Genomic DNA, 27,562 nt, shown 5'->3' with positions numbered 1-27,562 from the left:
GACAGTTGGAGGCGGTTTAGAATGTTGGGAAGCTAAGACAGAGAGTTGGCAGTTGGAGCTGGCAGTTGGCACCTGACTGGTGAAGAGTGAGCAGCAGAAACTTGAAGGAGGAAGGAGTGAAGCAGCAGGGGTGGAAACTTGTGCCTGGAGTGGGGTCCATAAACCCACCCTTGATACTAGTCCCTACTGACTGAGCCCAGCCTGGAGCCCTGTGTGGGAAGAAGCAAGAAAAACCATCCTAAGGACCTGGACAGCAGGAACAGGCCTTAGAAACAGAGAACAGCAAGATCCTGACCTGGAAACTGGTTTCCCTGGAGTCCGACGTCGAGTAGCCTGAGACCAGGAGCCCGAGGTGGAGAAGCGGCGCCGACTGGAAAGCGGACGTCGTACCCGGAGCCGCCAGAGGTCGAGAGAGGGCGCCTTCAGAGGTCGTGAGGAATACCAGAGGTCGAGGAGGAAGTCACCCGAGGTCGAGTGAGCGGCGTCATCGGAGGAGTGAAGTCCGCCCTCCGGAGTCGTCGGAGACCGAGGTGAGGTGTACCGGAGGTCGGGAGTGAGGATCGCACTCCGGAGTCGCCGGAACCTGTGAGAATCGTGCCGGAGGTCGGGAGTGGAGGTCGCACTCCGGAGTCGCCGGAAACCTAAGGAGAGGAGCACCGGAGGTCGGGAGTGAGGATCGCACTCCGGAGCCGCCGGAAGTCGACATCGAGCCAAGGCCGGCCGACGTCATCGAATCCGAGGTCGCCATCGGACCGGAGCCGCCCGAGGTCGACATCGAGTAAAGACTGCCCGACGCCATCGAATCGGAGGTCGAGATCGAACCGAGGCCGCTGACATCGAGACCGGAGCCGCCTACCGGCGTCGTCAAAGAACTGACATTGTGCCGAGGCCGCCGACATCGAACTGGAACCGCCTCACGGCGTCGACACGACTCCAGCGGCGTCGGAGCATCAGAAAAAGGGCAGTAAGTGGAGTAGAGGGCGCCTAAGGCCCTGTGGAGACCTGAGAGACTGCTCTAAGGGGCTAGGGAGGTGCTGGAACCAACCTGACTGTGCCAGGGGTGAGCTGGGACTAATCTAGAGAAGTTGTGTGGAGGGAGAGAGCCAGGTCTCTGGTATTCCCCCCTTGATCTACCTCAGTTTAGGCCTCAGCCTTGTCCAAGCCAGGGAGTAGACACCCCCAAGCCTTCCACATCCCCACAAGCTGTGCCTGGGCCAAATCAGCCCTTAGGAATTCAAAAGTGAACTGATTCTATGAGTGTCACTGTCAGCTTTTAAGTATTTATTAGGGGCACTGTATTTATTGTATTTAACCTATTTATTGCTTCACTGTATTTATTGGTCCACAGTATTTATTGATGCACAATATTTATTGGTTTACAGTATTTGTTGCCTCAGAATATTTAATTGCCTGTATGTATTGCACTTTTATTTATGCCTTCAGTATTTATGATCACCCCTATTTATTGAATCATTAAGCCAGTATTTATTTGACCTGCACTATCTAAAAAGTTGTATATTGTGATTGTTATTTATTTTATCCAATCAGCAACTAAGAGAAAAAGAAGATAAAGAAAGATATTTTCATAATTTTTACGGTGTAGAGTCGTTTTTGGAACGGATGCACGCATGGTTATTGTTTGGGTATGTCGTATGCTTAGCACGGAGCCTGATTCCTGACCACTCGAGCCAAGCTACCACAGTGTGTCCGGAAGACCACCACCACCCTTTCAGAGTGGGAGTGTGGTTTTCCAACATTAAATTGGTGTTCAGTGGTGGGATAGAGCTGTGCCTACGTATACTCAACAATAACTGTGGGTAGTCCATAGGCCTACACCGGGAGTTTTCTCAAAGCGGCCTTCCTAATTGTGGGTTTTTGTTTTTTCCAAATTTACTCTGGTGGTGGGAGGAGGTATTATTAAAGGTACCCCCCTGCATAGTTACTGCACAAAACCTGTCCTCTAACCTGAGTGGGCGAGATGGAATTTGTACTAGAAAATCTAGAAACGTACACTGTGGCCCAACTCAGGGAGTTTTGCCAGCGGGAGGGGGTGTACTGTCCCCCAGGAGCAAAGAAGGGTGCACTCCAAACCAGCTTAAGGGCTTGGGGGGAGGCACGCCGAGAAAGCAAGGCTGAGGAGGAGGACAGGGATAGAGAGCCTGACACCGAGGGGGCTGAGATGTACCAACCTGAGGTGGGGAACCTGTCAGCGGGGCCCAGAACCATTTCTAGGAAGGGCAGCAGTGCCTCTAGCGGTGGCTTGTCTGAAGTGGAGTTAACAGACCGGAGGGAGAAAAGACAGCTCACATGGGACTTAGCAAGGCTGGAGAAGGAGAAGGAGGAACAGAGGATGGCCCATGAATTACGACTGAAAGAAATAGATCTTCAGATCCTGAGAATCGGGGCACAACCTGTTCCTAATGGTGGCAGCCAAACCCAAGAGATCACCAGGGAACCTAAACCCTACCTGCCAAAGGACATAGTAGCTAGCTATGGAGTGGGCGACGATATCGCCAAGTGGCTAGCGGCCTATGAGGTCTCGTTGAGGGCCCATGGGGTTCCAGAGAAGTACTGGGGAGGGGGATTGTACAAGTACATGCCTCCAGCTGGTAGGGATGCTTTATTGGCCCTCGAAGAGGATGAGCAGACCCACTACCCCACCATGAAACTGGCGCTCATAAGGAAGTTTGGACTAACACCCGAAAAGTACAGACAGAAGTTCAGGGGTAGTCACAAACTGGGCACACAGAATTGGGTGGACTTCCTGGACTATGCAAAGAAGGCACTGGAAGGTTGGATTCAGGGCAGTGAAGTGAGGAACTACGAGGGGTTGTTTGACCTAGTACTGAAGGAACACCTGCTCGAGAAATGTTTCCCTGAACTGCGGCAACACCTGGTGGATAGCAAGCTGACCAGTCCCCGGAAGCTTGCTGAGGAGGCGGACATTTGGGCTAGTACCCGGGTGTCCACAAGGGGGACTGGAGGGGATACTCAAAAGGCCGGACAGGGCGCCCCCCAGAAGAAAGAGGGAGGGGAAAAGAAAAAGGAGTTCTCCAAAGGCCCCCAAAGTAACTTCCAAGGGAAGGGAACAGGATTCACCCCTAGGGCTAACCCACCCAGAAACCCTAATCCTGGCCAGAGTCAGCAGCCAAGGGTTGTCCATTGCTATGAGTGCGGTGGCGTTGGACCCTATAAAGGAGATCCGAAGTGCTTGAAACGACCACCCCCTCCCACTGGAGGAAAGACCCCCGGAGTAGCTAGTGTAGTGCTCGGGGAGGAGATGCCCTTAACTAAGGGAAGGGAGTGGGCGGGTGTCACTTTAGTGTCCCTGGGAGAACGGGAGATGGTTCCTAAGATCCAGGTGCCCGCAAATACCGCAAAGTATGGGCAGTGGGTCACCATCAACGGCCAAAGAGGGGAGGCTCTGAGAGACACAGGAGCCAGTATGACTATGGTGCGTAGCCAACTGGTGTCTCCAGAGCAGGTAATTCCCGATGTACTCCACCCAGCCGCGATGGCTGACGGCAGAACAGGCCACTATCCAGTGGCCGAGGTTCCCTTTGAATGGGGGGGGGTTGCAGATTCACTTCGAGTTGCCGTAAGCCCTGCCGTGCCAGTCGATTGTCTGCTGGGGAATGACATGGAGCACAACGCTTGGAAGGAGGTGGAATACCGGACTCACACTGAGATGCTGGGTACACCCGACTGGGCCTGTATTAGTACAAGGTCCGCGACTACCCGAAGAGGGAGTTCATTTCGGCTGGAGCCTGGAACAAAGGCCCAGCCAGCTGCCAGTCAAGGGAAGAACCGAGGACAGGAGGAGCCTGCCTCGGCGTCCCCACCCCGTAGGACGGATAGGCCACCGGAGGTGGTGGACCAGGAGTCTGCGGTGGGGGACGTTACCAAACTGGAGGACCTACCCATCCCGGCCGAGTGGCACGTGGAGGGAGGCCCGTCCAGGGAGGAATTCTGCCAGGGCCAGAGGGAGTGCCCTACCCTTGAGGGGCTGAGGCGACAGGCCGAAGCCCAGGCAGCAGGGAACGTTGAAGGGAACTACAGTGTTTACTGGGAGGATGGCCTCCTCTACAGTGAACCCAAGACACCCCTACACGGATCGTCACGAGCCTTGGTAGTCCCTCAACGTTATCGAGCCTTCCTTCTGGAGTTGGCTCACGAGATACCATTGGCAGGACACCTGGGGCAAGACAAGACCTTCGCCCGTCTTGTCCCACACTTTTATTGGCCTCAGATGAAAGTGTCGTCCGATACCTACTGCCGGACATGTGTGTCTTGCCAAGCCAGTGGGAAAACAGGGGTGAAGCTGAAAGCTCCCCTGGAACCACTTCCTGTCGTTAGCACCCCCTTTGAAAGGGTGGGCATCGACATTGTGGGTCCATTAGATCCACCGACTACAGCTGGTCACAGGTTTATCCTGGTTCTGGTGGATCATGCCACACGGTACCCAGAGGCAATACCTCTGAGGACCATAACAGCACCTGTTGTGGCTAGGGCCCTGATGGGAATCTTTACCCGAATGGGTTTTCCCAAGGAAGTTGTGTCCGACAGGGGGACCAACTTCATGTCAGCGTACATGCGGGCGATGTGGAAGGAGTGTGGAGTGACATACCGGTTCACCACTCCTTACCACCCCCAGACCAATGGTCTGGTGGAGAGGTTTAACAAAACCTTGAAGGGCATGATCAGAAGTCTGCCTGAAAGCCTGCGGAGGAAATGGGACGTCCTCCTACCCTGTTTACTTTTTTCCTACAGGGAAGTGCCACAGAAGGGAGTGGGCTTCAGCCCCTTCGAGCTTCTGTATGGGCACCCTGTACGTGGACCTCTCAACCTGGTGAGAGACGGATGGGAAAGAACTCCCAGAAAGCTTCCCCAGGATGTGGTGAGCTACATGCTGGCCTTCCGGAGCCAAATGGCTAAGTTGTGGAAGCAAGCTTCTGACAACTTGGAAGCCAGCCAAGCAGTGATGAAGGCGTGGTATGACCACAATGCTCACCCGGTGGAGTTGGAGCCTGGCCAGAAGGTGTGGGTGATCGAACCGGGAGAGCTTAGTGCCCTCCAGGATCGCTGGTCAGGACCCTTTGAGGTGTTGGAGAAGAAGGGTAAGGCTACCTACTTGGTGGACCTGAAGACCCCTCGTCAGCCCCTGCGGGTGCTGCATGCCAACCGCCTCAAACCCCACCATGAGAGGCCCGAAGTCATCTTGATGATGGTGACTGACGGAGGAGAGGACGTGGAAAGCGAACCTCTCCCAGATTTGTTTGCGTCTCAAGAGAAGGATGGGTCGGTGGAGGGAGTGATTCTCTCCCCATCTCTAACTCCTGAACAGCAGGAGGACTGTCGCCAGGTCCTGGGGCAGTACTCTTCGTTGTTCTCCCTTGTCCCGGGTAGGACTCACCTGTGCGTCCATGACGTGGACACAGGAGACAGCCCACCTGTGAAGTCCAAGATCTACCGGATGACAGACAAGGTGAAGGCCAGCATTCATAGTGAAGTCACTAAGATGCTGGAGCTAGGAGTGATCGAACCTTCTAGCAGCCCCTGGTCCAGTCCGGTGGTGTTAGTACCAAAAGCTGCACCACCGAGTGCCCAACCAGAACTGAGGTTCTGTGTGGACTATCGGGGACTGAATTTAGTGACCAAAACTGATGCTCATCCGATCCCTAGGGCGGATGAATTGATTGACCGGCTGGGAGCTGCCCAATATCTAAGTACCTTTGACCTTACTTCAGGGTACTGGCAGATCTCTTTGACTGATGGAGCAAGGGAAAGGTCAGCCTTCTCCACGCCCAATGGCCACTACCAGTTCTGTGTGATGCCCTTTGGGCTCAAGAACGCACCTGCCACGTTTCAGCGCCTGGTAAACCAGATCCTCACCGGAATGGAGAGTTTCTCTGCTGCTTATCTGGATGACATAGCCGTCTTCAGTAACAGCTGGGAGGATCACTTGCGTCACCTGCAAGCTGTTCTCCAGGCCCTGGGACAAGCTGGATTGACGATCAAGGCCAGCAAGTGCCAGATCGGGCAGGGGTCGGTAGTGTACCTTGGACACTTGGTGGGTAGGGGAGCGGTGCAACCCCTCCAGGCGAAGATCGAGGCCATCATGGCCTGGGAACCCCCCAAGACACAGACTGAGGTCCGAGCATTTTTGGGCCTCACGGGATACTACCGCCGCTTCGTGAAGGGGTACGGAACCATCGTAGCCCCCCTCATGGAGCTCACGTCCAAGAAACAACCTCGACGGGTAGTCTGGACGGAGGCTTGTCAGCAAGCCTTTGAGAGATTGAAGAAAGCCATGTGCGAGGCCCCGGTCTTAAGGGCCCCAGACTTTTCCAAGGAGTTCATTGTCCAGACAGATGCATCAGAACATGGCATTGGGGCAGTGTTATCGCAACTCAACGAAGAGGGTCTGGATCAACCCGTGGTCTTCCTATCCCGGAGACTACTTCCCAGGGAACAGAAGTGGAGTGCAATAGAGCGTGAAGCCTTTGCAGTGGTATGGGCTCTGAAGAAGTTGCGGCCATATCTGTTTGGCTCGCACTTCCTAGTTCAGACCGACCACCGACCCCTTCGTTGGCTGAAGCAAATGAAGGGGGAGAATCCCAAGTTGTTGAGGTGGTCTATTTCCCTACAGGGAATGGACTTTCAGGTGGAACATCGGCCTGGAGTGGACCACGCCAATGCAGACGGTCTCTCAAGGTATTTCCGCCTTAGTGATGAGAACTCCCAAGGGGTTGGGTAGCTCTCCCCACTTTCAGCTGGGGGGGACGCGTGTTAGACCTGTCAGCCCTTTGGGTGGTCCCTCCTCATCATTATTTATTTTGTCCCACTTTTGCCTCAAACCCTGTTTGAATTTTTCCTTTTTGGGAACCACCAGACTTTTTCGTGTTGCTGCAGATTCAGGGAGCCATTTTATCTACCCCTGAAACTTCTGTCTGAGGGCCTGGAGCACAAAATGGTGGCCACCTGTGACATCACCAGCATCCACTGGAACCTACCAGCACCTTCCAGAACATTCCAGAACCCTGTGACAGTTGGAGGCGGTTTAGAATGTTGGGAAGCTAAGACAGAGAGTTGGCAGTTGGAGCTGGCAGTTGGCACCTGACTGGTGAAGAGTGAGCAGCAGAAACTTGAAGGAGGAAGGAGTGAAGCAGCAGGGGTGGAAACTTGTGCCTGGAGTGGGGTCCATAAACCCACCCTTGATACTAGTCCCTACTGACTGAGCCCAGCCTGGAGCCCTGTGTGGGAAGAAGCAAGAAAAACCATCCTAAGGACCTGGACAGCAGGAACAGGCCTTAGAAACAGAGAACAGCAAGATCCTGACCTGGAAACTGGTTTCCCTGGAGTCCGACGTCGAGTAGCCTGAGACCAGGAGCCCGAGGTGGAGAAGCGGCGCCGACTGGAAAGCGGACGTCGTACCCGGAGCCGCCAGAGGTCGAGAGAGGGCGCCTTCAGAGGTCGTGAGGAATACCAGAGGTCGAGGAGGAAGTCACCCGAGGTCGAGTGAGCGGCGTCATCGGAGGAGTGAAGTCCGCCCTCCGGAGTCGTCGGAGACCGAGGTGAGGTGTACCGGAGGTCGGGAGTGAGGATCGCACTCCGGAGTCGCCGGAACCTGTGAGAATCGTGCCGGAGGTCGGGAGTGGAGGTCGCACTCCGGAGTCGCCGGAAACCTAAGGAGAGGAGCACCGGAGGTCGGGAGTGAGGATCGCACTCCGGAGCCGCCGGAAGTCGACATCGAGCCAAGGCCGGCCGACGTCATCGAATCCGAGGTCGCCATCGGACCGGAGCCGCCCGAGGTCGACATCGAGTAAAGACTGCCCGACGCCATCGAATCGGAGGTCGAGATCGAACCGAGGCCGCTGACATCGAGACCGGAGCCGCCTACCGGCGTCGTCAAAGAACTGACATTGTGCCGAGGCCGCCGACATCGAACTGGAACCGCCTCACGGCGTCGACACGACTCCAGCGGCGTCGGAGCATCAGAAAAAGGGCAGTAAGTGGAGTAGAGGGCGCCTAAGGCCCTGTGGAGACCTGAGAGACTGCTCTAAGGGGCTAGGGAGGTGCTGGAACCAACCTGACTGTGCCAGGGGTGAGCTGGGACTAATCTAGAGAAGTTGTGTGGAGGGAGAGAGCCAGGTCTCTGGTATTCCCCCCTTGATCTACCTCAGTTTAGGCCTCAGCCTTGTCCAAGCCAGGGAGTAGACACCCCCAAGCCTTCCACATCCCCACAAGCTGTGCCTGGGCCAAATCAGCCCTTAGGAATTCAAAAGTGAACTGATTCTATGAGTGTCACTGTCAGCTTTTAAGTATTTATTAGGGGCACTGTATTTATTGTATTTAACCTATTTATTGCTTCACTGTATTTATTGGTCCACAGTATTTATTGATGCACAATATTTATTGGTTTACAGTATTTGTTGCCTCAGAATATTTAATTGCCTGTATGTATTGCACTTTTATTTATGCCTTCAGTATTTATGATCACCCCTATTTATTGAATCATTAAGCCAGTATTTATTTGACCTGCACTATCTAAAAAGTTGTATATTGTGATTGTTATTTATTTTATCCAATCAGCAACTAAGAGAAAAAGAAGATAAAGAAAGATATTTTCATAATTTTTACGGTGTAGAGTCGTTTTTGGAACGGATGCACGCATGGTTATTGTTTGGGTATGTCGTATGCTTAGCACGGAGCCTGATTCCTGACCACTCGAGCCAAGCTACCACAGTGTGTCCGGAAGACCACCACCACCCTTTCAGAGTGGGAGTGTGGTTTTCCAACAGTGTATCAGAATAAAACAAACACCGATGGGCCTCTCTTTCAAGGTGTAGTTCTGGTTAAGTCTTTTCAGCTGGTGTGAAATGCTGTTTTTAGTCCCTCCCAACTATGACACTGCTTCCTGCCGGACTCTCTGATTGGGCAGTTTTGTTCTATAACATTCTTCTCTTGTCTTAGATGTGAACACTCAGGCAGTTTGGAATGAACTCTTTCTCGCAGACGGAAACATGAATGTATGTGTGTGTGTGTGTGTGTGCGTGTGTACCTGGGCGTGTGTGCGCATCTGTGTATGTGTGCATGCCTGTGTGTGTTTGCCTGTGTATGTGAATGCATCTGTGTGTGTGTGTGTGCGTGCGTGCGGGCATCTGTGTATGTGTGCGTGTCTATGTGTGTGTGCCTGTGTATGTGTGCGCATCTGTATGTGTGCGCGTACCTGGGCGTATGTGCGCATCTCTGTGTGTGTGCATCAGTATGTGTGTGCGTGCCTCGGCGTGTGTGCACATCTGTGTGTGTTTGCCTGTGTATGTGAAAGCATCTGTGTGTATGTGTGTGTGTTTGCCTGTGTATGTAAAGCACCTGTGTATGTGTGCGTGCCTATGTGTGTGTGCCTGTATATGTGTGCGCATCTGCATGTGTGTGCGTACCTGGGCGTGTGTGTGCATGCCTGGGCGTGTGTGCGCGCATCTGTGTGTGCGCGTATCTGGGCGTGTGTGCGCATCTGTGTGTGCGTGCATGCCTGTGTATGTTTGCCTGTGTATGTGGAAGCATCTGTGTGTGTTTGCCTGTGTATGTGAAAGCAGCTGTGTGTGTGTGTGCGTGCCTCTGTGTGTGTGTGTGCGTGCGTGTCCAGGGCAATGCAATCCTTCACTTCTGTCAAGATTAACATAAAAATGAATGTTATGTTTATTTCACATTTGCCGTTGTCAGAATAAAAAGAATGCCGATGTGGCCTCGCCTCGACATGGGGTTCTAATTGGCTGTTTCCCTCCAGCCTGAATGTGTTTTAGGTCAGGCAGAGCTCAGTCTCGTGGTTCATGCGAGGGGCGAGCTGAGGTTCTGGCATTTTGTTATTTCCAAGCATGTTCCCCTGGTCAGAAATGTGAGCACACACGTGTTTTGTAGAACACCCGTCACTATCCCTTGATTGCACCAGTGATCGGGATGGCTTGTAAAGCCATTCAGGCCTACAATGCGGACTCCCGCCACAATTTACTGGAAACAACTGAACGCCATTGACAAAGGCCGCCCTGTTTACTGCAAAGAAAGCGAGTGCGTGATTCCTTGCACATTACAACAGCTTGCAAATAGCAGCATGCACGTGTGATCAAACCCCCACCTCTCTGCAGTAGGCAACGCGCAACCAGCACACTTCCGCCGTTGCGCCTCTCTGTAAAGTGCATTGCAGACAGCACCACACTCAGAAAGGAGCCCTTTGTATGTTTGTTTGGAGGTGAAATCGATACACATTTAAAATAAGGATGACAAACCGCTGTGGAATTGCCACAAACGCGTCTCGTCTATGTCTCTTAGTGTGGCCTTAAGTACAAAAATATTAGCAGTATTTCACGTTATAGAGATATTTTTATGTGTGTGTCCTAAATAACTACCTATTGTCAGCATATTCTCAGACTCGAAGCTGATACTGAAAGCAAAACTTATTATGAGTCAAGAGTGAGGGAAATACAAACCAAAGCACCGAAACAATAGAAGACAACAAGGTGAGATTGAAAGAAGGCATATTTACAAGAAATGGAAGTGCTGAGCCTCCTTCATGTACATACAGATTAAAAAAACACATCTAAAAAAAAACATCTGGAGTGTGAAAAAAATCTAGAAACGTCCAACTCTGGTAGAAAGGCAAAAAAAAAAAAACAGTCTTGGGTTGGCGCCTTAACCAACCGCTTTATGTAACAAAGTATAAAAGCCACTCAGTGCTTCACCACGAATGTCTACAAATCCTAAAACATGTACAATATTATTAATGAAAACCCACATTGAAATGTCTTGAAACCTCATGGGCATGTAGAGAAATGTGATAATCCCTGCACAATGTAGAGATGGCTAAATATCCTTGTGTCTAAAATCTTTTGATGTAAACCTATAAAAGTACACAAACCAATGTTTGAAAAGCAATTTGGCCTATTTATTTCAGCCATAAGCAATTTTACTGAAACTATACAATAACCATTACACTTTTAATATTTGTGCACGTAATATTTGGTCACTGTGCTGAAGGCTACTGTGTGGAGGACCAGGCACAAGTCCCTTGTTCCCATTATGCAAAGAAAGGAGTTAGCATAGAAAAGTATCCAATCACACTATATCAGAACCCTGCAGTACAAATGTAAAAACTCTATATTTTTTGCTCATGATTTATCGCACTCTATTTAGACAGGACACTTTTGCCATCATCAACCTCTGCTGGAAGGATCTTGCAAGAGAGTACTAAATTCCACTAATTCCTCCACCTGTTTATTTTCACCTTTTCATTCATACCATTTTTTCTTTCCCTTTCCCTCTCCCTCTCTCTCACTCCCGTCTACTTCCCATTTCTTTATTGTTTTGACCTCCTATCTTCTCTTTTCCCTTGTCTCTACTCCTCACTATCTTCTTTACCGTCGTTCTTTTCCCTAACCGCCTTTCTCTCATTCTCTTATAACCCTCTCCCCTCCCGGTTTTTGCCTTACACATTTAGCTCGCTCCTGTTTCTCTTCTTCCTATCAGTAGCTTTCTACAAGCATTTGCAATGCAATAGTTCTCGCATTTATGACACTGCAAATAAAAAAACAAAAGTAAAAAACGTAATTTTCTAAGTCAACAGCTCAAACTTTTAGTAATGCGAGACCTATTGCATTGCAAATGCTTGTTTTTTTTAGAGTTTTATATAGCGCGAACTAGACCTGAAGAAATCAGGTATCAGAGCGCTTTACATGAGCACCGGTTTCATTACAGATGAACACAATCATTTTTGTTAGGCACGGGGAGATTGAGTGATTTGCCCAGAATCACAGGATGTTGAGCGTTGTTGCCGAGACTCGAACTTGGCTGCCCAGCTCCGAGGTCGCCAGCCGTAAGGCTACATCCTCTAGAAATGGGGTGCAAGTAATGGGGGTGATGTGTGTAATGTAGGGGAGTAGAATTAAACAGACTGGGTTTAAGGGAGGGACTGAAATATGATTTGGGCAGCATGTGTGACAAGTTGAGATGATCGAAGGTAACGAGAGTAAGGTAAGGTGATAAAAACGAGAGTAAGGTATGGGAGTCGGGGAGGTATAAATTGGAACAAGGAAAGCAGATTCGTAATAAAAAGGGTTTTGGAAATGGACAGATTAGGGAAGGGCGGGGCTTGAGAAGATTGGAAGAAAAATAAGTGGCTTTGCAGAATTCGGGTATAGAAGACCTCATGAAGTGGTGTAAGAAGGGTGGACTTGCCTAGAATGATTTAGAGGGGGTATAGGTGTGAAGATATTTCGAAAATTGGGGTTAAGGTGGATTATCAAACCGGGTGTCAAGTCTGTTTTGAGCGTTATTGCTTCGCTAACTCACATTGTCTCCTTGTGGCAGGCAGCGTAACCCTCTCCTCTCCATTGAGGGAGTCCCTGTAATTCAGTCATGGGCTCAGTCTTCTCGTTGGTCTCTGGCTCCAGCAGAGTTTGCCTCGTGACCAAGTCAGGGTCTTCAATGCGACGGCTCCCTAGTAACTGACCTTTATATATATCCAGAATATGTCACAATGTGTTGCTCATCACATTTGGGAAAGACCATGTGCCCCGAGGCTGTGGAGGTGGAACGGATAATCACAGCAGCGATTGTGTTTTCCAAGTAATCTTTCTGCCTGTTGAATTCATTTACCAGTAACGTGGCGTTCGTTGCGTAGTCTCTCTGAGGTGATTGTTGCTTTTACGATGTCCTCTCCTTGCTTCTGCTACAGCGGAGTTGTCCCCATTCCAGTACATTGTTTTCATGTTCCACGTGCCTCGTGACATCATAGTGCAGATTGTGTGATGTCATCAGGGGTTTATGCTGATGCTATGGAGATATGCAAAATCCATAAGAGGGTTAAGCAAACCTCATCGGTGTGTAACTGTACTTTGTCCTCAGTCTCCACGGCAATTTAGTAAACATTCTTAAGGGGTGGAGGGGGGGGGGAGGGGGGAGGTCACAGGTCACCTTTCAGTTTCAACATATGCTCGGAAACCTCTTTTTCCGGATCGTGGTTAGACTTCGAATTATATTATTTACTAACATTTTACATTTATGTATTTACTTGGTGCATTCTACAAACCTTTTAGTCACTCAGTGCATCCCCGGAAAGGAATGAAAAAATATTACTGAAATAGACAATGACATCCGAACCACGCTAATTAGAGAAACATACTTTTGGAAGGGCTTTTTTAAACCAGCAGGAGATGGTTTATTGTTTATACCTAATTTAAGGCGTTTCATTTGATTTCTCAACGCATGAACATTACAACACGACCACCAGCAGTGATCGAGAACTGAATGTGACTTCTGTTTCAGAGTCAGCAGTCTGTCTTATTTAAAAAGGAAAGGCATCTAATGTAAAGGCAGCAATATTGAACGCCCACAAAGTAAAAATGTCGTGTGGCAAGAAAGGGGCATTTTTAACAGATAATCAGACTGCAGTGATCTATCTTTGACATTCCTTTAATTAAATATACCCATAACTTGAACTATTCAGGTATTTATGTATTTTTGTAGTGACGTGTGTATGAATAGGCACATCAGCAGAGGGTGCATGAACTAATACTTGAAGGAAATATGTTAAAACGTCGCTTCCTTTCTTAATATCTAATTGCATGGATGTTTTTCCACTGTGTGGTTAGTTGTAGTCATTCAGCCCAGTCTTATATTTGTTCTTCATTGCATGGGAGACAATATAGCTTGCCCTTCTGTCTAATTTGGCCCTGCATTTACTGGACCTTTTACAAGACTTAAGATTAAGTAAACACTTAACAGCGAGGCTATTTTTTAAGGCGAAGATCTTGCATCCAATGCTTTCTTACACATGACACAGTGCTGTTCTATTGACTCAGCAGCTCACCCTTCTTCCCACTCGCCTCTGTTGACCCTTCTTTCTCACTTTGCGTCCTTCCCCCACTGTCCCACGCACTGATTTTAGGCAAACTTATGGGCTGATAGACGCTGCACCAGCAACCAACATGACAGCGGATTCTCGTCTTCCCTCTCTCATACCTCTTCCTTCCATCTTGTGCTCCTCAGAGCTATGAAGTAGCACTTCCATGTAACAAACGCTGTACAAGAAACCATTATCCGTAAGATTCTGATACCAGGTTGTCATGGCCATCTGAGGTGGTCCAAGCCCCATCCCATGGCTCTCAAACACCATCCCAGAGGGCTTAACCACCTTCTTTAACTTCAACTCCACACACACAGAATGGAGCGCAGACCCGTCCCACCACCCCTCTTCCCACCCACAACCGGTCCTAGGATGCTTGTTTCCGGTCCAGGGAGGACCTGGCTTGGCAGTTCGGGCTGGACTGTTCCCATGAGGCACAGGGTCAAGACTGATTTGCATATGGCCAGGTCTAAACTGGGGTGGCATGGTGAGCAAAAGAATGACGGTTTTAACCCAGATCTCTTAACTGGGGGTGAATGTTTTGATTTGTTCTGCATTCCGTTCATCAATTGTGTGTCTTTTCAGGGAGGACCTGGCTTGGCAGTTCGGGCTGGACTGTTCCCATGAGGCACAGGGTCAAGACTGATTTGCATATGGCCAGGTCTAAACTGGGGTGGCATGGTGAGCAAAAGAATGATGGATTTAACCCAGATCTCTTGACTGGGGGTGAATGTTTTGATTTGTTCTGCATTCCGTCCATTAATTGTGTGTTGTAAGAAGTTGGCCTGGTATATGCTGGTCACTAGTTAAAGTGGCCACCTTGCACCAGTACAATTCGACTCTTATGGTAGATAGTTTTAAGACAACCTTTTTAAGAAAGCTATCCTAGTGGTAGCTGTGGAGAGCAGCCTTCAGGCTAAGTCTTTAGAGGAATGTAAAGCAGCTTGTTTTACCGTATAATCTCTTGAATTACCAAATGAAAGGACACCACACAGGTATATATATAAAATATATATGTATTTATTTCTAACACACTCTACTAATCTCTTTATGAGATTAGAAGTCAAGGACATATGCAAAAATCAACAGTTCACAACAAGTTAAGCACAAACATGTCTGGGGCCTTAGGGGCGTACCAGACGATATTCTAAAAAAGAGACTTAGGGAGATCGACTTGCGAGGGGACAAGGCCTAGGGCCTGTAGAAGCGCTGGGGCCTCACTAATACACCCAGGGCAGGTAAATAAAGGACTCACGGGAGACGCATGCAGTGTGAGAACACAGCCGCGGATCCCAATAGACTTCAATGGAGCAAGTCGCGGTTGGAATTTTAAAGTTTTAGGATACTTCGGGAGAGTCTAAAAGCAAGTCGCTTACAGGGTAAGTAGTTCTAGAGCCAACACCCACAGGAGCACCGTAGTGCTGGAGTTACCTCACCCAGGTAAGCCGGGTGCATAGGTGTCTTTTGGTGTCGGGTCGCGACGTCGTTTTCAATGGGAGCCAAAGAAGACTTGCTGCTTGTGAAGACAGGAGAAGTGTCCGGTGGAATCCAAGGCTGGATTCAGAAGAAGGAAGACCTGAAAGCAGAAGGGACAGTGTTCAAAGTCACTTGGCAGTGACCCGGGGAAAGGAAGCAGGATGCCCACAGTCGTCGGGTGATTTCAGGTGATCACGGGTGTCTTGACTCTTCAGCCACGAGGTCCAGGAGGCATTGATGATGACCAAGAGCAGGATTTGGCGTGTCCCACGAAGTCTGTAGCTTACTGAGGTGTCGGCAACCGGATTGGGGCCAACAAGCCTTGGCAACAGCAAGTCTCGTGGAAAGTGGAAAATGTCAGCGGTGCAGACCAGCAAGGTCTGAGGGACTCACGCAGCGAGGGTAAGTCAGGGCAGGCCTGGAGCAACCAGGGGAGCCCTTTGGTTCTGTAGAAAAGTCTTCTGGGGACCCACAAGCCAACCGGCTAGGGATCGCGAAGACGCCTCGGGAGGATTCACTCACCACAAGCCCACGGTCACTCGGGACGAGGTTGGCCCCTGATCTTCGGAGGAAATCCTGCTGGAGGCTTGGACCACACGTATCATCCGTGGTCATCCGTGGTCAGTAGAATAACTGAGGCTAGCTTCTATACAAGTTACATAATGCTGCCAATCTACTGGTTGCATCCGAGTCATTGGGCGCAGGGGCTGAGATGTCAGTGTCTCGTGTTCGGCTACCAGGGCACGCTGGAGGGCATTCAGCCAGTGTCTAGTGGAAGGCCCCGTCGGGGATTTCCAAGCCATGGCCAAAGAACGTTTGGCCAAAACCAGCGCCAGGTCAATAAATTTGTTAATATTCTTACGCGGTGCATTCCGTTTTGTGATGCCTAGCAAGTAGTGTGCGCCCTGCCTAGGACCCTCTGTGCTTCAAGCATGGAATAGTGACAGGGTTTGAAAGTCCTCCATGTTGTATCGCTAGCATCGTCCCAGATAGCAGTAGGAGAGATGTAAAATGGATTGCGGATACCTACTCAGCAGACAAGAACATGCTGATGGCATACATTGAGGAATATCTTCTGAATATTCAAGCTGCAGAAAATGGAGACCTAGGTGGATCACTAAAAGGCAGTATATAATTGTAGTGGTGGCGTTACACATTTGGGAGAACTGGCCAACCATAGACCAACTGGAGAACTAAGCATTCTACGCCCGGAGGTAGAAAGAGCAATCATAGAGAAAAAGGTCAATAAAGCCCCTGGCTTTGATCGTGTCCCAGTGGACATGTTTCGCTCTGACCCCAAGGTCTGGTCAATAGTCCTGTCTAAGATGTTTAATGCAGCTTTGGGTAAAATGCATCCCCTCTTCGTGGCAAACTGTTATCATAGTGCCCTTCCACAAAAAAGGAAGTAAGATGCTTCCCAATAATTACAGGCCTATTTCATTATCAGACAGCCCCTGAAAAATCTTTGGCCATGTGTTTTTTAAATAGGCTGCAGGAACGGGTTGACAAAAACAATGTACTAATCGATGGATGCATAGGCTGGATTCTGTGAAATCATCAGCACCATTGATCAAGCTGTCAAACCATATATGGTGTGTGCCAAATACAGAAGGGCGCTCAAATCGCCTCTATACCTATCATTCATAGATTTGAATTTGGCGCTTGATCTGGTTAACAGATCCAAATTATGGCAATCACTAGGAAAAATGGGGGTGGAAAACAACCCTCCTTCAAGCTCTCAAAACCCTGCCTGCAGAAACAAGCGCTTCTGTTCGCTACGGAAGCTCTGGGGAATACACCCCTCATTTTACAATCTGCTCTGGTGTACAGCAAGGCTGTCTACTTGCCCCGCTGTTGTTCTATTTTTAAATGAATGCAAATAATTTCTTTCCAGAGAGAGCCGTGGATGCCCTTCTTTTTGCATACCACACTTCAATCGATGCTATTGATGTGTGCACAAAACAAAATGGATACATCTTTCGAGAACTTTGAGAGCATCTGTAGCCAGAAAGGTCTTTGCATTAACACACAAAAAAGAAAAATAATGTCAATTTCAATGGCTCTGCCTTGAAGAAAATCCGCAAGGATAACGGGTCAGGTGCTTAAAACCATTAAGAGCTATGACTACTTGGGCATTCGCTTCAATTGCAAACTGAACTGGCCTGACCATATTGAAAAGGCAACCAATGTCTTGCAGCGTCAAGCAAACGCCATCTTTCGGACTAAATTAAAATTGGTTGCCACGTCCTGAACCTTATCTTACAAGTTTACAGACAAAAAGCGGCAGCAGCAGCTACTCTGGGATACAGTGACCAGGGGCTGCTCCTCCACTAGGGCATAGGAGCGTCACCCCATTGCTTTCTCCAGTGTGAGAAGCAGAAACATAAAATGGTACTAACTTTCCGTTATTACCATTTCATGTTTGGTTGCGGGCGGGCGGGGCTGCTCTGCGAGCAGCCAGGGAAGGGGTGGAGTGGTGTGCCCACTCCTGAGGGCACAATGAATGTTTGGTCGGCCCTCTGGGGCCGCCCAAACCATTCATGCACACTCTGCCCTTTCTCCATGCAGGCTATTGCAGCCTGCATGGAGAACATGGCCTCCCTGTAAGCCCCTGGCTGTGCAGCCTCCCCACCAATCACAACGCTGCCATTGCCATATTAAATCGCAACTGCCATGGGGCATCATATCTTAGAGTGGTTATGGAAGGATCGACCCTAGGAAATTTCCAGTGCAATCCTTGGCTAATCCATGTTAAGAGATGTCTGGAAGAACTTGGACTCTGTCATCTTTGGGCCAGTCCAGCTCTTACAGATCATGCTGCGGTTGGCTTGGCAAAAGACACCTTCATGAGCTGGAAACTGAAATCTCCCCTGGACAGGCCTGCTACTCACATTTGCCTGTTAACTTTTTGCAAGTAAAACATACATTTGGCATGGAAAAATAAGTAACTGAAATTGCTGCCACTGTTGCCCGCCGCACTTGGTATTTAAAATTCCGCTTGGGTACCCTACCTACCAGAGTGTATTTGGCCAAGTTTGCTGTTAACCGTTTTGGGAACGATTGCTGTGATTGTAAGTTTGGAGCGTGGGAGACACACTCACTTTATGCTGTTTTGCACTAAAACCAAGCACTTACACTCCGAATGGCCACTGTTTAAGCAGTTCTCGACTGTAGCTTGACTAAAGCACTTGCACTTTGCTACAGAACGGTTAATCCAGCAGTCTGTTTGGCCGTAGCCAGTTATATTCTATCTGCCAGGCCAGTTACAAGAAGGCACTCGATAGCTCAGGGTCAGGCTAACGATTAATTATGTTGGTGTTTCTTTGTATAATCATCAGTGTTGTTGCTCTTTCGGTATAACAAAGCATTGTTGGCCTAAGTGCTGGAAGATTGTCTCATAGTTTGTCCTCTAACCAATGAAAACTTTGTCTCTTTGTAGTTTACAGTCTTTATATGGGGCTGAATATGTAGTGTGAAATATGCAAACTGGTTATTTTAAAGGGATGGGAGTGCTGCTATTTGTTTTTAAATATCTTTTAATGGTTGCACATTAATTATTGTATTATTTAGTTTGATGTACTGTGGCACATTTATGCTAATAAAGGGAGATTGGCTTACAATTTCTATTGTGCCTTTACGCTTACTGTTAAACTGCTGAGAGAGGGTACCTTATCATTCTGTGAAGAGAGCGGAGAAGGAGCTGCCTGGATGAAGGGATGCAGGAAACCGAGGTGCTGATAGGGCCTCTTACTTGCAAAGTCCAGCTGCAGATTCTCTTTACCATTTAGACAGTTCCCTGGCTCAGGGGATTTTAACTTCCTCACTGACTGGTGAACCGGCTTGCAGACAGATTATCGAGAGTTTCAAACTGATCTACTTCTGGTTTGAGGACTTCGGCCTCAGCAGAGATCCTCATGTTTGGACATATGAAGAGTAACTACATAACCTCAGTCACTACAAGCCTTTATGTCACCGTGCACACCATTTTCAAATACTTAGTCCATGAGCATTATGTTTTACGCACATAGGTAATGCTAGGTGCGGAGCAGAATATTCTACACACACCTCTCCACTCTGTAGGTACGGCTGTCAACCAGGGCGCGAACATTCAGCGTTTGATGCTCAGTAAGAGAACTGCAGGCATTTTAGAGGATTGAAAATAAGCGAGCTAGATTTTGCTTGCCATTAAAAAGAATTATTGTACAACATATGGCCAAATTGAATCTGCTTGCTCCCTGGGACATGCAGACAGGAACCGTGGCCTGAAATAGTTACACAACGTGGCACCCAGATACTTCTGCATCCAAAACATTGGGTCCTTCAGTCTAAGTACAATTTGCTGCACCAAGAACGGGCAGAAAACATAGAGGCAAATTCATTAGGTTACGGGACATCCTCCTCTGTAACCTGCTGGAACCTCATCGGGGAGTCTGCCAAGCCTTCTTGTTTACAGCAGCAACCTCTAGTTGTCCCATTTCAAGATGGTGTTCATGCGTAGTTTAACCAGACTAAAAGCACCCATTTTCCAGTGAGGGACGGAAGCCACAAGAAAACAGCGAGCTTTCACAGTTCATTCTTTTCCATTCATAGCCGATGGGCAGTGTCCTCATCTAACTAACCAATAATTTAAACTCCAGCTTCTGTAACATTTTGGAACTGGTATCCTAAAGTAGCCTAAACACAAAAAAGAAATAGTAATAAACCACCCTGGCATAAGTTCATCTGTAGCCATCAGAAGTTTAAAATGGCAGCTCGCAGTGAGTTGTCAGCAGTATAAATGCGCTTCATGGACTTGTGGTCCCCATTATACCCTCAGCCATAGAAGTCTCAGAGGAATACCACAGTTTGCTATCCTCACCTTTAAGAATGTAAGCAGTTCAACTGGCATCACCAATGGGTCAGTGTACATGACTATGATTCAAGCTTTTGCAGCTAACCAGTGTAGAAGAATAAAGGAATTATAGGTTTTAAGAAATGCTTTGCTTCTTTGCAGTGCTTTATAGACTATTATGAAAGAGCACACCAATATCACAAAGCACTGTGCGGATAATTTAGAGTTTGACAGAAGGTACTCCACCGCAAACACGACAGCTTACCCTGTCCGCCAAGCTGACAGTCTGCCCTCCCCGCTTAATGTGAGAGGACGGTCAGCCCCTTACTGGGAGGGGGAGGGGGGATATCTGTTGACGGAAAGCTACGTCCGATGGCCGACAGTATAGTACGTCAGACTAAAGTCATCACAAATCCCACTCTGTTTAGAGTGTATGGTCTGATGGGTCTTTTGTTTGTCCATCATCGCCAGAGAATACCTGGTGATGGGGCACATGCAAAAAATGGTGACCCCCGCACCCACACCATGAAAGAACACTCTCAGGGTGTGGGGTCATTAGTTTTTTGTTACTAATAAAGTTCCATTTTGGAAGAAAAATAAAAAATCTTAATTTTGGAGCTCAGCCGTCAAAACCGACAGCGGCCGGCCACCAAACGTTTTGTGCCTTGAAGGGAACTGTAATAATTGCAGTTCTTTTCAGAGTACATAAATGACCACTGGGCCAGTGGTCATCTCTAAATGGGACAGACTACTGTTCATCACGATGGTGAACTTTAAGTCCTTTGCCACCCTAACGGATGGTACCCGGTTCGCCAGTGTCTAAATCTGTTTGTATGTTGCATACAATGTCTTTGACTGAAATCTGCCTATTTTATTGTAATTGATTTTCTAGACTTGCATGGTAGAGTCTAATTCCATTCATGTATATTGTATAATTTAACATGCAGATAATAACAGAATCTATTTTGGAAGTTAATTGATTGACATTCATTGTTGCTATGTTTATCTCTTCCTTAGGTATATTTTTGCAATCAGTGGGAAATATCTCAGACAAACTTGCTACAGACTTTACTCCTGCCGGCTGGACTTTTGCCCTGAACTGGAATACAATATTTATCTGGCAGTTTCTTTGGTTTGGATATGCTCTTTCTGGGTTGTGTAGAAGGTATGTTTTTTGTTTATTTTACTATTAGCCTGGACTAATAGTTCATCAGGCCGAGCAAATTGGCAATCTAGGAGTTGATACTATGAGTCTGTCAACTTACTGTAGGAATTTAACAATAAATGAGTGCAAACTTCTAATTGCAAAGATTAGCTGTCTATCCATGTGTCCAGCGATGTGCTTTAATGTGTCTTTGGGCAAATCAGGGATGGAGATATGGTCTACTACTTGAGCTGTCAACTGTGGGGCAAGGAGACGCAAGTGCTGATCTTGACTTTCACGCTTGAGCTAAGTTTGGTCATGGGAAGATCTCTATTTTTGTGTGGGTCAGTTCTGTTTCTTGGAAAGGATGGGGGTTTTTTAAACCGATGGAAACCTCAGCATTAGCTACTACATAAAAAAGACAACATCTACGTTTATTATTCTGGAAATATAACTTACTCTTTAGAGGCCCTTTCTGCGTTGTTGATTTTACCTCACTGTGGTGCTCCGAGAGTCATATCGCTGAAGAAAAATTTATACAGCACTCCTCTTGCTTTCAGAATTCTTTTGGCTGTGTTTATGGTTCACAGGCAAAGAAAATCTTTTAATAAACTACTAGTTACTTTTTAAGTCGACTGATATTGGCAAAATACTCTTTGGTGTACATTGCAACTTAACACATTACTTTTTTTTTAAAATCATTACTTCAAACCAAAAGAGTGAACCCAATTGCAGCTTCAATTATGAAGCCAACAAAAGCTGTCAAAGCCATTGGGTCTGCAAAATCTAGTGGAATCGTCATTGCATTCAGTGCCCAGGAAACTGTTTCTCTGACCTGCTCAACTATCCTGTACAAGGAGGTTTGTGACTGCTTACTGTGAACCGCCATTTAGTGAAAATCGTAGCATTTCCCTCTTTGGAGCCACGTCCTGCGCTCTTCTTCTGATAGGTTGGTAGATTAGGCCTCATCTTTGAGTGTTTTTAAAATTCTACAAGTGTAGTACATGTTTCTCAATAATTTAGACCGGAAGAGAGAAGGTAAAAATAACTTTTCACTGATAGATTGCGTGTAAATTAGAGCTAGCTTTATACTAACTACGGTAAAAAGCCATGGAGGTGCAGTTAAATTAATGGAAGCAGCGAGCTGCAAAAATGAAGTTCGTCACCATTTTGATGAACTACGCACAGAGCATTACTTGTATATAATTATGAATTGCTATCCTGAATAAGATAGCACACAGTGAAGCCATGGAATTTGATACAACTAATTCTAACTTGGGAGGGGTTTATTGAAGCTTGACAGGAGATGGAGACATGGAAAAAGTGGTGAGAGCCATCTAAAATTACTGCAAGGCATTAGGCTCAAAGCATTTAACATTATCAACATAAAGTCTGAAGTAACAGGCATGGATTAGTCCATGTTGTAATGTCTCCAGAAATCCGCTAGACTACGGAGTAGCAGTCTAGCAGAGTGGGGACTGGACTCCCTAGGGGAGAAGGGAGTGGGAAGGGCATGGATAGAACCGGTTTTATTGTTTTGCAACTGCATGTACATAGTGTAGACACAAAGAGTAGCAATGTGATGATGCCCTTGTGTACCAAGGTAGTCTGTAGAGGCAGCTGGCCCAGTAATGAGCCAGGATCTTATCTGTTGGCCTGTCTGTCTTCGAACTATTTGACTGTGTGTTAATCGATCACTAATGGAGTGTGGTGGGAATACTGTAGAAATATTGTCTCGAATAATCTATCACAAGATTGCATTCAAGACCTACAGCAGAGCAAGAGTTTGTTAAACTTCTAAAAAACAAAAGGGTCATGCCAAAAGCAAGATAAAGTTAGTTATTGCAAAATGCAAATAATACCATTAAACGGATGCACTTCAAATTCCACTTGCAGCTTCTTTGCTTTAGACATTTCAGCCTTGAACAGTACATCTATGTGGCACATACTCCAGGTGTCAGGTTTTGTTGTTGCAGTCTACAGGTGGCAGTGTCTCGTAGTCCGGGGGACCTTGAAACTTGTATAACTGAAGATATGCCCAATTTACTGATTTTACTTTTGCAGTTCACATCAAAATGTTAAAACTTCATTAAAATTGTATCGAAATTATTCGAAGACATTTCCAAATAAATATGTTTTTCATGTATAAATGTTTTACAACATCTAACTATTAAACATGGCAAGCATTTGTACAAGTTATATATAGTATTTATATATCTGAAACAGACTATTAGTTATAGATTCCTTACCTTAGAATTACCCCTAGGCGTCAGACTGGATCCGTCTCAGCAGTACCCCTGCGCGTCGGTAGGTGGTGTCAGTCGACTCCATGCTCGTCGTCGGCGCCATGTTGGCCGGGATGACGTTGCGGTATCTACTTAGACGACGCCCCTGCGTGCTGACGTCAGTTCTTTCTTTTTCCGTGCCAGCCAGGGCTGGTCCGGAGAGAGCGGTACCCCTAGTAATTTTTGACTAAAACTTTTTCGACTTTTGTCGACATCTTTTTCTAGTCGTTGACTCCTGGTGCACGAAGGGATGTTCCATCGTCAGACTGCCTTCAAGCCTTGTGACTCCTGTCACATGATGTCTGTCACGGATCTGCATCACGTGTGCCTCTGGTGCCTGGAGCGCGACCGCGACCCTAAGTCGTGCTCCGGCTGCCGGGCCATGAACCCAAAGTCTTTGCAGGGGCGGTCCCGAAAGATTCTGGAGGTCTGCAGTCGGCTCCACGCCGCTCTTGGTCCCATTTGAGAGGAAGGTCTTGGGACCAGTCACGGAGCCACCGCTATCATTTGTCATCAAAGTCTTTCTCATCGGGTAAGTCGAAGCACAAGAAGGCGGCGAAGAAGCATCATCACTCTTCGTCTCCCCATCCGTCGGCCAATGCGACACGGGACATGGAGGGTCGTCGTTGTCCGGCTCTCCCCTCAGAGCCTGCTGGGACAGCTCCGCACTTCTCTCTCTTTCCGGGAGCCGGAGCATCCCCTACTCAGCTTCATGCATTTTACGAAGCTCTCCATTCCATCTTTGGGCAGCCCGACTCCGCCAACGCACCTTCAGGCCCCGTGGACTTTGCTCGGGGCTCTAGGCCTTTGATGCCGGCTGCACAGCAGGGCCCCCAAGGATCCAGGCTTGGATCTGGATCGGTGCCGGTCGACCTCACGATACCTTCCCCGGCGCCGATTCCTCTGATGAGGCCTGCGCCACCTCCGACGCCGGTAGCGCCCCCGGCTAGTATCGACCACAGCCTCCCTCTCGACTTGGACACATAGCCGGCACTTTTGTGCCACTGTTCTTCCCTGGCATTCCTTTTCGCCCTGAGTGGCAGCCAGACGAGGGTGAGGAGGACTGGGAGGGGTCTATTGACCCTCTGGCAGACCAGCTTGAAGAGCCGGACTGGAAGGAGGAGTTGGGTGATGCCAGTGGTCTGGATACCTCCCCAGACCTTGGTATGCTTTCTCCCCCTACCGTGGCTACGGAGGAGGGAGCTTCCTACTCTATGGTGTTGCGTACGGCGGCCGAGGCCTTGGGCCTTGAGCTTCCTATGGTGGCAGTCAGGACTAACCTCCTGACTGAGGTGCTTAAGCCGGCAGCAGCCTCTTTGTAGCCCTTGTTGCCTTTCAATGAGGCCGTCACTGATGTCCTTATGGGCTCCTGGTCCAAGCCCAGCACATGGGCCCCTGCGGATAGGATGATTGCCCAATGCCACCGCTCGGCCCCGGGTGACCCACTTTTCCTCTCCGAAAACCCTACCCCCTAGAGCTTGGTGGTCCAAGCCTCATCCTCGAAAGGAAGCGCTTTCCCTTCAGCTCCTCAAGATAGGGAATCCAAGAAGCTGGACCATCTTGGGAAGAAGATGTTTTCCTCCACCTGCTTAGGACTGCGGTCGGTGAACACCTCATGTCGCTTGGGCCGTTACACACATTCGGTGTGGGACACGGTTGCGCAAGTGCTGCCACAGTGCCCAGGGGAGGCCCGGGCCGTGCTCGCCCGCGCTGTTGCTGAGGGCCGAGACGCAGCAAAGTTCACCATTCGTTGTGAGCTGGATACCGCCGACTCGCTGGGTAGGACGATTTCCACATCTGTAGCCCCGAGGCGCTACGCCTGGCTGAGAACCTCTGGCTTCTATGGGGATGTCCAATCTACCCTTTTGGACATGCCCTTTGATGGCCGTCACCTGCTGGTGACAAGGTGGACAACGCGCTCGAGCGCTTCAGGGACTCTAGGGCTATGGCCAGGTCCTTGGTCCTTGCAGCAACTTCTTTCCCCATGAAGTCTACCTTTAGCCCCTTTCGTGGCCACGGAAGGGGTGCCCCACAACGTTCCACTCAGGGCCACAGGGCCGCACAAGCCACCCAGCCTCTGCGCGGCCGGGGACTCAGCATCATGGGTCTGGGGGCCAGAGGGCGGGTCAGTCTACCAATGCCCCCTTGCAGCTGCCTCCAAACCTTCCTAGTCCGGCTTTTCAGGGCCAATTTTGCCAGTGGGCGGCAGGTTCCACCACCACCTCCCCCACTGGCACAACATCACGTTGGGCAGGTGGGTTTTGCAGATAGTCCGAAGGGGCTCCTCCCTCCCCCTCAAGACTACCCCTCCCTCCATGCCACCAACACTCCATCGCATGTTGGAGGGATCACTTGGCCCTTCTCCGTCAGGAAGTTATGGCTCTCTTGGCCAAGGGAGCTATCAAAGCGAGTCCCTGTGCCAGAAGTAGGTTGTGGTTGTTATTCATACTTCTTCCTGGTACCCAAAAGGGACAAAGGCCTGCGTCCTATCTTGGATCTCAGGGATGTCAACCGATTCCTCCGGAAGGAGAAGTTCAAAATGTTGACACTAGCTCAGGTCCTGTCTGCCCTTGACCCTGGAGACTGGATGGTAGCGTTGGACTTGCAAGATGCTTATTTCCACATCCCCGTCCTGCCAGCCCACAGGCATTACCTACGGTTCACGGTAGGCCACGAGCATTTTCAGTTTACCGTGCTCCCCTTTGGCCTTATCAGCGCCCCTCAGGTGTTCACGAAAATGATGGCAGTGGTCGCAGCTCATCTGCGCAGATCAGGGGTTTCAGTCTTCCCCTATCTCGACATCTGGCTGTTGAAGGCAAGCTCGCCCCAGGCTGTCGTCTCCCACCTCCAGACTACGGCAGACCTCATGCACTCTCTGGGGTTCACTATCAACATGCCGAAGTCACACCTGATTCCCTCTCAGAAGCTCCTTTTCATAGGAGCAGTTCTGGATACAGTGTACTTTCGGGCTTATCCTCCCGAGCAGCAAGTCTGGGATATTCGGGCTATGATACCGATGTTTCAACCTCTATCCCGGATTTCGGTGAGAATGACCCTGAGGCTGCTGGCCCTCATGGCCTCCTGCATCCTGGTTGTGGATCATGCCAGGTGGCATATGCCGGCTCTGCAGTGGGACCTGAAGTTCCAGTGGGCGCTGCATATGGGGAATCTTTCCAAGTGCGTCCAGATATCAGAGGGCACTGCACACCAATTGCAGTGGTGGCTAACAGACCAGGATTGGGTCAGTGGCAGATCACTCTCCCTTCTCCAACCAGAGTTCACAGAGGTGACAGATGCGTCACTCCTGGGATGCGGGGTCCACATGGGATAGGCGAAGATCAGAGGCCTCTGGTCTCTGGCAGAGTCCGGACTCCACATCAACCTTCTGGAGCTCCGGGCAATTCATCTTGCACTGAAGACATTCCTTCCTTCTGTCAGAGGAAGGGTAGTGTAGGTGTTCACGGACAACACCACCGCCATGTGGTACTGCAACAAAAAGGGCGGGGTGGGGTCGTGGACACTATGCCAATAGGCTATTTGTCTTTGGACGTGACTGGAATATCAGGGCATGTCCCTGGTGGTTCAACACCTGGCAGGTTCTCTGAACGCCAGGGCAGACGAACTCAGCCGCCGGTGCATGATGGATCACGAATGGTGTCTTCACTCGGAGGTGGTGCAAGGTCACTTTCAGCAGTGGGGAGAGCCTTGGTTAGATCTGTTCGCCACAAAGAGAATGCACAATGTTAGCAGTTCTGCGCGTTGGAATTTCCAAGGTGGCACTTGCTCGACGACGCTTTTCGTCGCAAGTGGAATTGCGGTCTTCTGTACGCCTATACCACTTCTGCCCAGAGTCTTGAAGAAGATCAAGCACGACTGGGCCCAAGTCATTCTTGTAGCTCCGGACTGGGCACGAAGAGTCTGGTATCCCG

The 27,562-nt window shown here is 49.0% G+C and overlaps 1 protein-coding gene across 1 annotated transcript in view; it reads left to right on the top strand.

The window, feature by feature from the left end:
• LOC146821542 (uncharacterized) overlaps nt 1-27,562 on the top strand; it is a 205,591-nt gene that overhangs the window by 115,754 nt on the left and 62,275 nt on the right. Inside the window, exon 3 of the mRNA XM_085612528.1 lies at nt 21,222-21,369. Coding sequence (XP_085468654.1) covers nt 21,222-21,369 — 148 coding nt within the window. The remainder of the gene's footprint in view (nt 1-21,221; nt 21,370-27,562) is intronic.

This window comes from Triturus cristatus, chromosome 6 (assembly GCF_964204655.1).
Source record: "Triturus cristatus chromosome 6, aTriCri1.1, whole genome shotgun sequence".
NCBI lineage: Eukaryota > Metazoa > Chordata > Amphibia > Caudata > Salamandridae > Triturus > Triturus cristatus.
This window is presented reverse-complemented; position numbering and strand designations above follow the sequence as displayed.